We start from the raw sequence: 13,201 nt of genomic DNA, 5'->3' as shown, positions 1-13,201 counted from the left end.
TCTTCAGTTCATTTTTTTCACTGAGCAAAAGAGCTTTCAAATTCATGTTAGATTATTTTAAATTACCTTAGAGTTGACCGAAATTCTAGAACCAAATAGAAGCTTCAAATTCTAGTTTAAAGTATAACACCAGAGAGACTCTATGCTCCCAATGCAGGGGACCCAGGTTCCATTTCCAGTCAGGGAACCAGATCCCACAAGCCTCAATTAAGAGTTCATATGCAGCAACAAATATCGAAGATCCCGAGTGCTGCAACTAAGACCCAACACAGCCAAATAAATAAATGTTTTTTTAATTGGAAAAAATAAAGTATAACATCAGAAACTTTGTCTTAGAGCAAATCCTTCTCCTCTGTGAGAAAAAGAATTTCATTAGAGTGCAGCTTAACAGCAAAGATAGACTTTGGAATTAGAAAGTCCTGAGAAGAAGTCCAAGCCCTGTCAATTCCTAGCTATGCAACCTTAAGCCGGTTACTTAACCTCTGTCTTAGTATACTCATCAATAAAACAAGAATTAAAATATTGGTAAACTTAAAGCATTATTAAGAATACTAAACGAAAATGTGCAGTTTAAAAAAAGCATATTTCCTACTGCCTTGGCATACTGAACAACACCTGTTCAATAATTACTATTATTGCTATTGTCAATGTATATCCTCAATTCTAAGCACATTTTTCTACATTCCAACATATCTGAAATTTTGACTCAACTTATAACTGATGCACATATTTACCATGGTACTGTGCAGTAGCAGTTACTTTTTGTTTTTTCCCCAATATCATTTAATTATGTTATTATCAATCTCAACATGAAGGCAATACACATTTATAAAATAAGATCTTTACAGAAACCCTTCAAAATCTATATTCTGTACTTTTGGAGATAATTATCACCATAATATGAATCTCTGTAACAGAACGATATCCTTTTATCAGTCAGCAAAGACAAAACTTAAAAACACTCTCCTTTGTCTAACTATGAGAAATAATAGCTTTTTAAAAAACATTTACATAGGAAAAAATCCTTTAAGAATTCCACAGGAAAGAGGATGTTAATTTGAAATAGAGAAAATGGAAGCCACCTGCTTCAGCCTGTTTCAGACATTATAAATGCAATCTGGTTTATTCCTTCCACACAGCAGTTTCTGAACCAATCGTTCTCAAGTCTAACATGGAGAACCTCACAAATGATTGCTCACCTGGTCTGTTTCTCTAAATTAGATGCATTGACTTCAAACACCTTCTTGGCATCCCATTTTTGTTGGACTTCTTTCTCAATCTTCTTCAAAAAGTCCACTTTGGCTGTTCCTTTTCTTTCCTATTAGACACAACAGATACAGAATAATCCGGTCTATATTTCAGTAGAATTGTTTAAAAAAAAGTTAAAAAAGATTTGGGTTCACACAGAAGTGAGCTATTTACTGATAATCTTTCCATGGTTATCTTGAAATTTAAATGAGTTAAGATTAAAAATTAGGGTTATCATGACCTGATAGGGTTATCCACTTCAAATTCAAAGAGATGATTAAAGACTTACTTAAATACATTAAAAAACTTTGAAATTCTTTTTAATTAGATACTACAATAAATAAAACACTGGTTTCAAATATTCCTATTTAGTTAAAATAGGTGAATACTTTAAAAAAGCATAGGATAGAACAGTGCCTGATTGCCCAGCTGCAATTACTGCCACCAAAGGAGGACAGTGAGGCCCAATGGATACAGGCTTCAGGAGGATACAGTCATCTACATGATTTTTTTTTTCCCAAGAAAGTTGAAGAACTTCTCCCCAAAATGGTTAGCAGGCTATTAATGTGAAATTAAAATGAAACAAAAATTATACAATAACATTATTAATTAAAAGAAAATATGCTAGGCAAGTACTAACTAAAAACTGGTTAATTAATACTAATTAACTGAAAGCTGATATAACTATATTGATATTAGGAAATAAAGCCTTTAAACCAAAAATGATTACTAGACAGAGGATAAAAAGTGTGGCATATTAAGAAATACATTTGGTTTTTGTCCTTTGTTCTTGGCCAGAGCTCCTAAAACTCTCGGAATTTCCTGAGTGATGGGCGTATCTTTTGCTATTCCTAACGAGCCAATTTTGAACAACCTGAGTTTGTGCTAATAGGGTGACTGAGACTCTAAGATAGCCTTAGGATGGGGCTGATCATCAGAAAGATCAAGTAGTTAGAGGGTTAGAAATTCAGGCTACTGATTTCTAAGAAGGGGAAGTAGAAGGGGGTGCTGAAGATTCAGATCTATCAAAACTCTTCAATGGGGAGATTCGATGATCTTCCTGGATGGTGAACATGTCAAGGTACTGGGAGAGTGGCCGCCTGAAGAGGACATGGAAGCTCTTTGAATTCTCTGTCCCCACCCACACGGTGCCCTCCACCTCTCTTCCATTTGGTTGTTTCTGAGTCATATCCGTTATAATACATCAGTAAATATTTTTAAAAAAAGAAACAAAATGGCAAGCATGCTTTCAGCATATTGGATCTACCTGGCAACATTCCCATCATTCCTTATGCCACCCTTGGATGAAAATAAACAAAAAACACACATGCTCACTCCAACTCTGAAAAAGAAGGGCTATAACTTCCCTCTCAGTTTGTGACTCTGTGAAAAAGAATTAGCTGCTAAAAGCATGTGTGCTGAAGAAGAACACAGCACTTACGCAACTGCCAAGTGTGAAAGCTGTATACCACAGACAAATCTAATTCCATTTTGAAAACTTAGTGCCTAGAATTTTATTTTCTTATACAAAATTACCTGAACCAAAATTAGATTTTCATCCCCTTCTTATATGCTAACGTTTTCAGATTCTGCATCATTTTTAAATGAGAAAATACCTGGGTTCTACATCTACTTCTACAACCTACTAGGCAGGTAACCTTGCCAAGTCATGTCATGTCTCCCGCTGTACTTCCACCCAACAATTCAAACATGCTTTCTACTCAAATCATAGATACGCTGATATTTTCAGACAGCTATTTTTTTTAATGGTTACATAAACTTGAAGTAATGATGCAAAGAGTACTTCTGTGCAATTTAAAAAAAAAAGTACTACTATTTCTTCAATAACTATCTTAAATATAACCTTCTGGATTGCATGATAAAAATAAGAGTATTAAAATTAGGTAAGATTAAGTATAAATCTACCATAAATTTGTCAACTCTGTTTTACTATTTTCAACTTTATATATATATATATTTTTTGTTTGTTTGTTTGTTTTTTTCATTTGGCTGTGCTTCACTGCCTATAGGATCTTAGCTCCCTGACCGGGGATGAAACCCCAGCCCTCGGCACTGAAAGCACACAGTCCTAACCACTGGACCATCAGGGAATTCCCTCAGTTTTCTATATTTTAAATCAAAGGATGGTTTATTATGCCTTTTTATTTTTTTAAGTAAGTTTAAGACAGGAGAGGCCAAGCAACAGAAAAGATAAAATGTCAAATTACTAAGAGGAGGTACAGTGATGGATTAAAAGGACCTTGCCACAAAGGCAAAAAGGAAATAAGAAAGAATTCCACACTTGAAACATCACGGACATAAGTTTCTCTAATAACAAAAGGAAAATAAAAATAAGTAAATTTTTTATTTCTATAAATCCTGACCAGATCATAACTGCCATGCATGGAAATTTTTCTTAAATGAATTAACTTTTCCTAATTTTTATTTTTAATCAGAGGATAATTACTTTACAATATTGTGATGGTTTCTGCCATACATCAGCCTGAATCAGCCATAGATATATATATGAACCCCCCTTCCTGAACCACCCTCCCACCTCCCTCCAGATTCCAGCTCTCTAGTTTGTCACAAACCACCAGCTTTGGGTTCTCTGCAGCATACAGCAAATTCCAAAGAAACACATGTACCCCAGTGTTCATTACAGTTATGTCCATAGCTTTAAAAAAAACCTGAAAATGTCTATGGATTTCTTTCATTCTTTTCGTTCTCTGTATTTCCTACCATTTACCATAGCCAGGGCATGGAAGCAACCTAAATGTCCGTCAACAGATGAATGGATAAAGAAGCTGTGTATTATTCAGCTCTAAAAAGGAATGGATTTGAGTCAGTTTTAATTGACTTTTGATTTACTTTTGGAAAGAGTCTTAAAATTAGAGAAAATTTCCTCATAGATAAGATTTGCTGAAGACTTTTCACCTTTTCTTTACCTATCAACGTATCTGTTGTTGTTTGAGTTTTGGAAAAAGTCTTAAAATTAGAGAAAAGTTCCAAGCACCAGACAGACATTTTCACAAAACTCCCCTATCTCCCATATATCCTCCTAAAGTACCATTTATCTTTCTGAAATGTTATTTGTTCTTGCATAAGTGCCCCGCCTCCCCCAAGTCACCTGTTATTCAGAAGATGCCTTTGTCTCCTACTCCCTGTCTTTTATTGAGTAGTATAGCAACTCCCAGTTGTAGCCTCCCCTTCAAGTCACATTTCTGTGTGAAGCTTTGCATGTTGTTGTCATTGTCCAGTCGATCAGTTGTGTCCAACTCTTGTGACCCCGTGGACTGCAGCACGTCAGGCTTCCCTGTCTGTCACCATCTCCCAGAGTTTGCTCATACTCACATCCACTGAGTCGAGGATGCCATCGAACCGCCTCATTCTTTGTCGCCCACTTTTCCTCCGGCCCTCAATCTTTCCCAGCATCAGTCTCTTCCAATAAGTCGGCTCTTTACATCAGGTGGCCAAAGCACTGGAGCTTCAGCATCAGTCCTTCCAACGAAAATATTCAAGGTTGGTTTCTTTTAAGATTGACTGTCCGTTCTCCTTGCTGTCCAAGGGACTCTCAAGAGTCTTCTCCAGCACCACAGTTTGAAAGCATGAATTCTTCAGTGCTCAGCCTTATGGTCCAAATGTCACATGTGTACATGACTGCTAGAAAGCTATTTTTTTTCTCATGGTGATCTGCTTTTAACAATTTAATTTGCAGATTCCCGAACACTGAACCTAAGAGGGTGGAGGAAGTGTTTTCCTCCACAATTCCAAGAGCTGACAAGGTACTAAAGCTCACTTAATCCTGATCCCCTTTTCCTTCTGTCCTCTCAGTGTCTGACTTGGCAGAACTCCAGTTTCATGTGAGACTACTGATCCTCTCCCCTCACTCTCTCCATGCGACTCGCGACTCCCTGCTGCACTGCCCAGTGATCCTGCTACTTTATTTCGTTAATTTGTATCTTATGATGATTTCAAATCTCCTTTCTATAAATTTCTCACCCTGCTCTTCCCCTCTCACTTGTTCCAATCTGAGGTCCCACAACAAACTTCTTGAAAGGTTTGCCTGTATCTCTAGCAACTCTAGACTCTCTTCCCTCTCTTTCCCTCACAACAATTCCCAAGTCACTGATGACTTCCACGTCGCTGAATCAAAGCCACACCTTTCCAGTCCTTGTCTGAATTTCTCCTTCCTCTTTGCGTTCACTGTCACTCACCTTTTTGAGACACTCTTTCTTTTGGCTGGACTTTCAGTATTCATTCCTTTTATCCTGAAGGCATGAACAGGTTAATGCGATCAGAGACACAGTGCTTATTAAGTATCTCACAGTAAACATACAGGTGTTGCCCCCTCGCCCAGGACTGCACCTGGGCCCATGCGTTGAGAGCAGGTCAGTTGTTCCACACCAGCAGGTGCAAGACGGCAGGAAACCCTGTCCCTGCTGCTTCTGAAGGGCCTTTTCCTCTCCTGGGAAGGATCTCCTCCTACGGCCTTTGATATGTAAGTAAAGCTGTTGCTGCTACTGCTGCTAAGTCACTTCAGTCGTGTCCAACTCTGTGTGACCCCATAGACGGAAGCCCACCAGGCTCCCCCGTCCCTGGGATTCTCCAGGCAAGAACAGTAAAGCTGTTACCCACCCCAAAAGGGTCCTTCTGCCCAGTGTCGCTCTGCCAATGGAGCTAGTTGTGTTGAGAAGCAGAGGAACTGAAAGGTGGGAGCCCTGTCCTACAGCCCATGCTCTCCAATAGGCCGGGGACGGGGCTGCTCCACAGGGCTTTCCTCAGCAGAGCGGGGGTGGAGTTGGAGCGCTCTGGGAGCAGAGACAGGCGCAGCTGCTCCAGGTAAGGGGGCTCACAGGGCTCGTTGCCATCTTGCATTAAGGTGTCCTGTGCAGAATCTACACACATGACCCCCCTAACCCCAAGCAGGAGCATCTGCCAAGCCGGTTCACCCCAGGAACTGCGGTTTGAAGGGCTGGGAGCAAAGCCTCTGCAGGTATCACCCAACTTACACATCAGGTAGGTTTTGCTCCTATAAAGCTTTCATCTCCTCCAGAACTTGCCTCAGTCCATCCTTCTGAGCTCCAGCCGCCTGTCTCCCGGTCTCTCCACGTGTCACCGGGGCAAGTTGCCCACTGCTCAGCCTGCGCGCGCAGAGGCTTCGAGGACACGGGGCAGGGGGATGCTGAGGAAGTGGCAGCGACCCCCGCGTAGGGGAAGCTGCGGAAACCTACCTGCCCACAGCCACGGAGTGGATCCACAGGCACACCCGCCGTCCTGCTGGCGGCTGTGCAGCCCCAGAGCAGCGGCCCTGGGAGGCGCCGCCCGCCCCCGCCCTCACAGCACCAGGCCTCAGGCAGCCTTCCCTCCACCGCGCAGGGCGGAGAGCTTAGGCCGGGCCTCTGCGAGGGCGGGCGGTGTGCGCAGCGGGCGTGTGTCCATGCATGGAAATTATATCAAAATACAAATATGGTCAATGCAATTCCCTTTCAGAGGTTCTCTACTGCTCTCTGGATAAAGTCCACGCACTTAAGGCCCTTCTTATCTCATCCTTGCCAGGCCCCTTCTTCTTCCCTCTCACATCACTCCAGGCCTATCAAGCCACCTGCACTTTTCTAAGTGTGTCACGCTTCTTCCGTCCCCTCTGGGCCTTTGTTCAAGCTATTCTCTCCACCCTCATAACCCACCAATCTTTTCTGCCTGGCTATCTCATCCTTCAGTTCTCAGTTAATCACCTACTTTGAGTCCCCAAGAGTGGATCAAGTGCTATTCTTAGTATGTCCCTACCTATCAGTATTACCTCTGTGACAGCACTAATCACACAGTATCAGTATCTATCTTCCTCATGACTGGAAGTTTATTCACAGTGGGGACTGTGTCTCATTTATCATTACGTGCTCAACATCTAAGCTTATATTTTGTTTGTTCAATCACCCGTCAGGTCTGACTCTTTACAACCCCATGGACTACAGCACGCGCCAGGTCTCCCTGTCCCTCACCATCTCCCGAAGTTTGCCCAAGTTCGTGCCCATCCAGCCATCTCAGCCTCTGACGCCCTCTTCTTCTGCCCTCAATCTTTCCCAGCATCAGGGACTTTCCCAATGAGTCAGCTGTTTGTATCAGATGACCAAAATACTGGAGTTTCAGCTTCAGCATCAATGCTTCCAATAAATATTCAGGACTGATTTCCTTTAGGATTGACTGGTTTGATCTCCCTGCGGTCCAAGGGGCTCTCAGGAGTCTTCTCCAGCACCATGGTTCAAAGGCATCAATTCTCTGGCGCTCCGCCTTCTTCACAGTCCAGCTCTCACAACTGTGGGGCTTCCCATGTGACTCAGATGGTAAAGAATCTGCCTGCAGTGCAGGACTCCGGGGTTCAATCCCTGGGTTGGAAAGATCCCCTGGAGAAGGGAATGACAATCCACTCCAGTATTTCTGCCTGGAGAATTCCATGGACAGAAGAGTCTGGTGGGCTGCAGTCCATGAGGTTGCAAAGAGTCGGACACGACTGAGTGAGTAACACTTCACTTCTACAACCGTACATGACCACTGGGAAAACTACAGCCTTGACTGTATGGACCTTTGTTGGCAGAGTATGTGTCTGCTTTTCAACACACCGTCTAGGTTTGTTATAGCTTTCCCGCCAAGAAGCAAACATCTTCTGATTTCATGGCTACAGTCACCATCCACAGTGACTTTAGAGGCCAAGAAGAGGAAATCTGTCACTACTTCCACCTTTTCCCCCTCTATTTGCCATGAAGTAATGAGCTTATAGCAGGCTCTCAAGTACCTATTGAAAATTTAAAGATTTAAAAAGAGAAGTGAGGGGAAAAAAGAGAGAGAGAGAGAGAAGTGAGGAACTTCTCTAGTGATTCAGTGGTTAAGATTCTGCACTCCCAATGCAGGCGGCCAAGGCTCGATCCCTGGGCAGGGAACTAGATCCCGCACGCCAAAACAAAGATCCGGCACAACCAAATAAATAAAATACAATAAAATAAAAGGAGAAGTGAGCAACACATTGCCAGCTTTTGCATACTGTGGCCAAGAAAATAACAGAGACTAAGAACTGGGTTGAATATTTGAATCAAGATGCTAAACAATCTGAACTCTTTCCTAAGAATTTCCATAAAACTAAGTGTGGATGTATAATGTATTTCCTTTTCCAAGAAAGAATAAGGGCCTCCATGGATTCACTCTTTTCTGAAGGACTTCTAAAGGATTTCATCTAGACCTCAGCTCCTTTGCCCCCTCTTACTGCAAAATCCTCTTTTTAACAAGTAACCTATAAGTCTCTCTATTCCCATACATGCTGACCAATTTTCAATTCTAACATACAAGGACTACCATTTGAAAAAAGCTATGGCAGAGACGGCAGTTTGCCTATGCGATATCCATTCCTTCCCGTGCTTCTTCAGCAACAGAAGCCCAGTCTTATTTAGGGTAGTGCATCAGAGGCAGTTAAGCATATGCTTCCATAGTTCCAGGAGAATTCAGATAGGAACTATGCTTCTGGGTTCTGCCAAAGCAGTTTTGAGCAAAAGAAAGTAAATCACTTCCACCCAGCCCTTAAAACAGCCTGTACAACTCCTACAGTCACTTAACCTATAGATGGAACAGGCCCACAATACTTCTAGGGGATCATCAAAATATTTTAGTATCCATTATACTCTGGTTTCTCTTCAGATCGTATAAATCTTTCGCCTTTAAAATATTTTAGTATCTTTTAAAATCAGGAGAGAAACTAAATCTTTGGATAGAAGAAAACTCTTTAATATGTAATATTCACATGTGTCTTTATACCAACACAACTGTCAAATATAACTTCTAATTTTTTTTTTTTTTTTTTTTTACAAAGGAAGCAGCTCACAAAGGAAAAGTATCTAAGACCTCATGAAGCCTAGTTGTACTTCCTATGGGTCATATGGGTCATATGAAATCCCAGTATATCATTACTAAATTCCTCTCTCCTTAAATCAACTTGAATTGGCTTCCACTGCATGCAACTGAATGGTTCCTGACATTTACCAAACTGGGTTGTGAACTTCTGGCAGAAAGCATCTTTTAGAACTTTTATACTCACCTCAGCACCACATACAATGCTACCAGACACAGAAGTCATATGACAAATATTTTTTGCCTAAAAATGACCATGTCACCCACTTTAAAGAAGGACATGAAAGCAACAGTCTTCACAAATTGCTTGGAACTGTTTCTTTTCACTGTACTGAGGATGATAAATATCTCTTTATGATGATAAAGCTCTTCTTTGAGGTCTCAGCTTTTCAGAAAACCTTGTTTCTCAAAACCTCCAAGGTCAATTGTAATGAAATCTGATATTGGCCCCAGCAGCAACTTGCTGTATTACTCTGAGCAAGTCACTTGATCAAACTGAGTCTTAGTTTCTTCACTGGTTACTCAACTAAACAACCGGGGGGGTTTCAGTTTTGTTTGGGGTTTTTTTGGCCATGCTGCACAGCCTGTGGGATTTTAGTTCCTTAACCAGGGATCGAACTCTTGGCCCCTGCACTGAAAGCACAGAGTCCTAACCATTGGACCATCAGGGAATTTCTAACAGTTGGCTAATTAATGAGAGCAAAGTTCCTAAACTTCAGCTCTGTTGACATTTGGGGCCAAATAATTCTGTTTTCAGGGACTGGCATGTGCACTGCCAGATATTTAGGAACACCCCTAGCTTCTACCCACTAGCTGCCAGTAGCATACCTCCAACTGTCCTGATCTAGAGTCTCCAGACCAACTGTTCTCTACGGGACAAAATCAGCCCCAGTAAAGAACCACTGAACTAGATAATAAACTTTGTCATATATGTATAGCATTGTGCAATTATTAAAACTTTTATGCACACTAACCCTAACTTCTTTGATTTTTAACAACAACACTAAGAGATGGGCAACAATCACCCTAAAAAATGAACAGACCAGGGATTACTATTTCAAAGATGACGAATCTGAAGCTCAGAGATCATCATGCCAGGAAATGGTCAGACTGAATAAAAACTCTCATCTTCTCACTTTTATTTCTGCTTTCTCTTAGTACTCTGGCCATATCCTAGCGCCATTGGCTATAGAACCCAGACAAGATCCTTAACCTCTTTAAGCCTCCACTTCTCTATAAAATGAGGTTAACAGGTAATAATTATATCTACCTTCTACTATTATTATGAGGATTAAAAGATATAATACACATGAAGGACTTAATATAGTACCAGTGTGGGTGCACACTAAGTAGCTTCAGTTGTGTCAGACTCTGTGCAACCCTATGGACTACAGCCTGCCAGGCTTCTCTGTCCACGGGATTCTCCAGGCAAGAATACTGGAGTGGGTTGCCGTGCCCTCCTCCAGAGGATCTTTGGAACCCAGGGATCGAACCCACGTCTCTCTACATCTACCTGCATTGGGAAATGGGTTCTTTACCACTAGTGCAAATTGAGAAGCCCAGCACAGTACCAGACCCATGGTAAATGCTCAATAATGCTAACCATTATCACAGAGAGACAACTGGACATCATGTACTTCTTGTTGTGTATCAAAATGGCATTGTGGTTATGTCTTAAGAGAATTTTTCATTATATTTTTTAACTAAAATATTTATGGATGAAATCATACAATGCCTTAAATTTGCTTAAAATGAATCTTAAGACAGGGAAGTGGAGGTTCTGGGGAAGATACAACAGAAACAAGACTGGCCCTAAACTGTCAATTACTGAAGTTGGGTGATGGGTACATGGAAATACGTAATACTATTATTATCTCTACTTTGTTCACTATTTTAATTTTCAAATGAAAAGTTTAAAACTAATTTTAAAGTTGACTATTATCTTTATTACATCATATCCCCTGGTCCCCTCTAAAAGTCTGATATGTAACTAAAAGGGATTAAAACTGTCAGAAGTGCTATAAAATAAATACTTCTATGATATGAAGAAAACTATATTGTTTACTCTTCACACATTCAATTATAAAGTAAAAACTAATTTTACATCCATGCTACTCCATGTTTATTATCTTATACACTTTACTATTATAAGGGTTCTACCAGAGTTAGAAAACTTTCATTATAGGAGTGAGCTTGCAAAAGAAATTTCCCCATTGGTTTACAATTGTGATAGTACAGTGATTAAGAGAATGAGCTCCAGAATGGGACCAAATAAATTAAAGTTCTACTTCTTAGTAGATCTGATCTCACTTCCTCTGTTCTATACAGGAACATCACTTCTGTCTTCTATATCTATTTTCCCTTTCTATAGGACAATTTCCATAAGCATACAAGCACAATATAATTTCTCCTGTGCTTAAAAAAAAAGAAAACCTCTTTTAACCTTCATCTATTACCCCATTTTTTTGGTCTCTTTATAAAATTCTTCAAAAGAGGTCTATACTCATCATCTCCACTCCCTCTCTTTCCATTCTTTTCAAAAAAGCTTTTCATTTTTTATTGGAATACAGCCAATTAACAATGTTGCGACAGTTTCAGGTGTACAGCAAAGGGACGCATACATATACATGTATCCATTCTCCCCCAAATTCCACTCCCACACAGGCTGCCCCGTAACACTAAGCAGAGTTCCCCATGCTGTACAGTAGGACCTTGCTGGTTATCCATTGTAAATACAGCAGTGTGAACATGAATCCCAAACTCCCTTCCGCCTGGCAACGCTAAGTTCCCATTCATTCAGTAAGGACCTACAAGGCTTTACATGAACTACATCCAATCATCGGTCAACCTCCACCACCACCGCCACCACCACCACCATCAGCATCATCACCATCTCCCCTGGAAGACCCCCTTTGAAACACAACCCTCCGTGTTTTTCACTCACACGGTTGGCTCTGCTCGGAAGTCTTTTCCTTCTTACAACTACATGGCTTGCTCCCCTACCTCCCTTTTGCCACACTGTCACCTTGGCAAACGGAGAAGACGATGGCACCCCACTCCAGTACTCTTGCCTGGGAAATCCAATGGACGGAGGAGCCTGGTAGGCTGCAGTCCATGGGGTCGCGAAGAGTCGGACGCGACTGAAGCGACTTAGCAGCAGCAGCAGCACCTTGGCAAAGACATTCTTGATCCTCCTTCCTGATCTACTCTTGTTTACACCACTTACCGGCACCTGACATATTTTACCGCATGCTTTAAAATGTAGCGCACACACGTAAACACCATGAATACAGAAAAGTTTGTCTATTTTACAAAGAGGCGCTCAACAATTTGTGTTCGAAGGAGGAATCAATGTTACATACTCTTTCTACAAATGAGCTTTTAGAAACTTTGGTGAAATAACACACGTGACATGAAGTAATCTGTAAAGTTAAAGATACCAGGGCCTGGCTCATCAGCTAGCACGAAAAGTCAAGTCCTCACAACAGCCAAGCCTTAAACGTGATAGGCAAGGCCCCCCTTTTCTTTCGAAAATGATTTTTCCCTTCAGGACAGTGGCTACCACATGGAGCCCCCACTCTGGAGAAATCAGCCAGGCGGGTTCCAAGCCCCGGCCAAGCGAACTTTCTTCCCGCCAAAACTCACCGCCATGGCGCCGCCCAGCAGACTGTGCAAACCCACGACAGTGACCTCGGTGATCCCCCCCAAAGGAGTGGTTACAATCTTTCCCCTCCCTCTCGGGACTGCCAGGCCTAACACGACACTAAAGCACACACTTCACGCCTGCTAAAGTAATCTCTGGCTCACTAACTACCTCCGGGGGTATATCGTAGCCTTCTGGGAATTGTAGTTCTTAGACCCCTAAAACCCACGTCCTGCAGGCATATAATGACTACATTTCCCAGAAAATTATAGGTTACCGGAAGTCTAATCGATAAGCCACGCATAAGGGCGCCGGTAGTGACGTCATTAACATGTTGAACTACAAAGCCCTAACTACAAACCCCATGATGCAGTTCAGGGTCGCTGACTGCATCGAGCGCGCTATGACTGACGGAAG

General features: G+C 41.6%; 1 protein-coding gene across 2 annotated transcripts in view; it reads right to left on the bottom strand.

Annotated features, from left to right (window-relative positions):
* LARS1 (leucyl-tRNA synthetase 1) overlaps positions 1–12,945 on the bottom strand; it is a 74,160-nt gene extending 61,215 nt beyond the window's left edge. Inside the window, exons 1-2 of one of the 2 annotated variants that reach the window (XM_055428731.2) lie at positions 12,787–12,945; positions 1,200–1,318 (exon numbers count right to left, since the gene is read on the bottom strand). In XM_055428731.2, the coding sequence (XP_055284706.2) occupies positions 1,200–1,318; positions 12,787–12,792 (125 nt within the window). In that variant the 5' untranslated portion in view covers positions 12,793–12,945. Of the gene's footprint in view, positions 1–1,199; positions 1,319–4,602; positions 5,501–12,786 lie in introns of those variants that run through there. The other variant, XM_055428729.2, reaches the window with a different exon arrangement.
* Between the last annotated feature and the right edge of the window lie 256 nt (positions 12,946–13,201).

This window comes from Moschus berezovskii, chromosome 8, assembly GCF_049115385.1.
Source record: "Moschus berezovskii isolate FMDL1 chromosome 8, NW_MosBer_1.0, whole genome shotgun sequence".
In the NCBI taxonomy this organism is placed as follows: domain Eukaryota; kingdom Metazoa; phylum Chordata; class Mammalia; order Artiodactyla; family Moschidae; genus Moschus; species Moschus berezovskii.
This window is presented reverse-complemented; position numbering and strand designations above follow the sequence as displayed.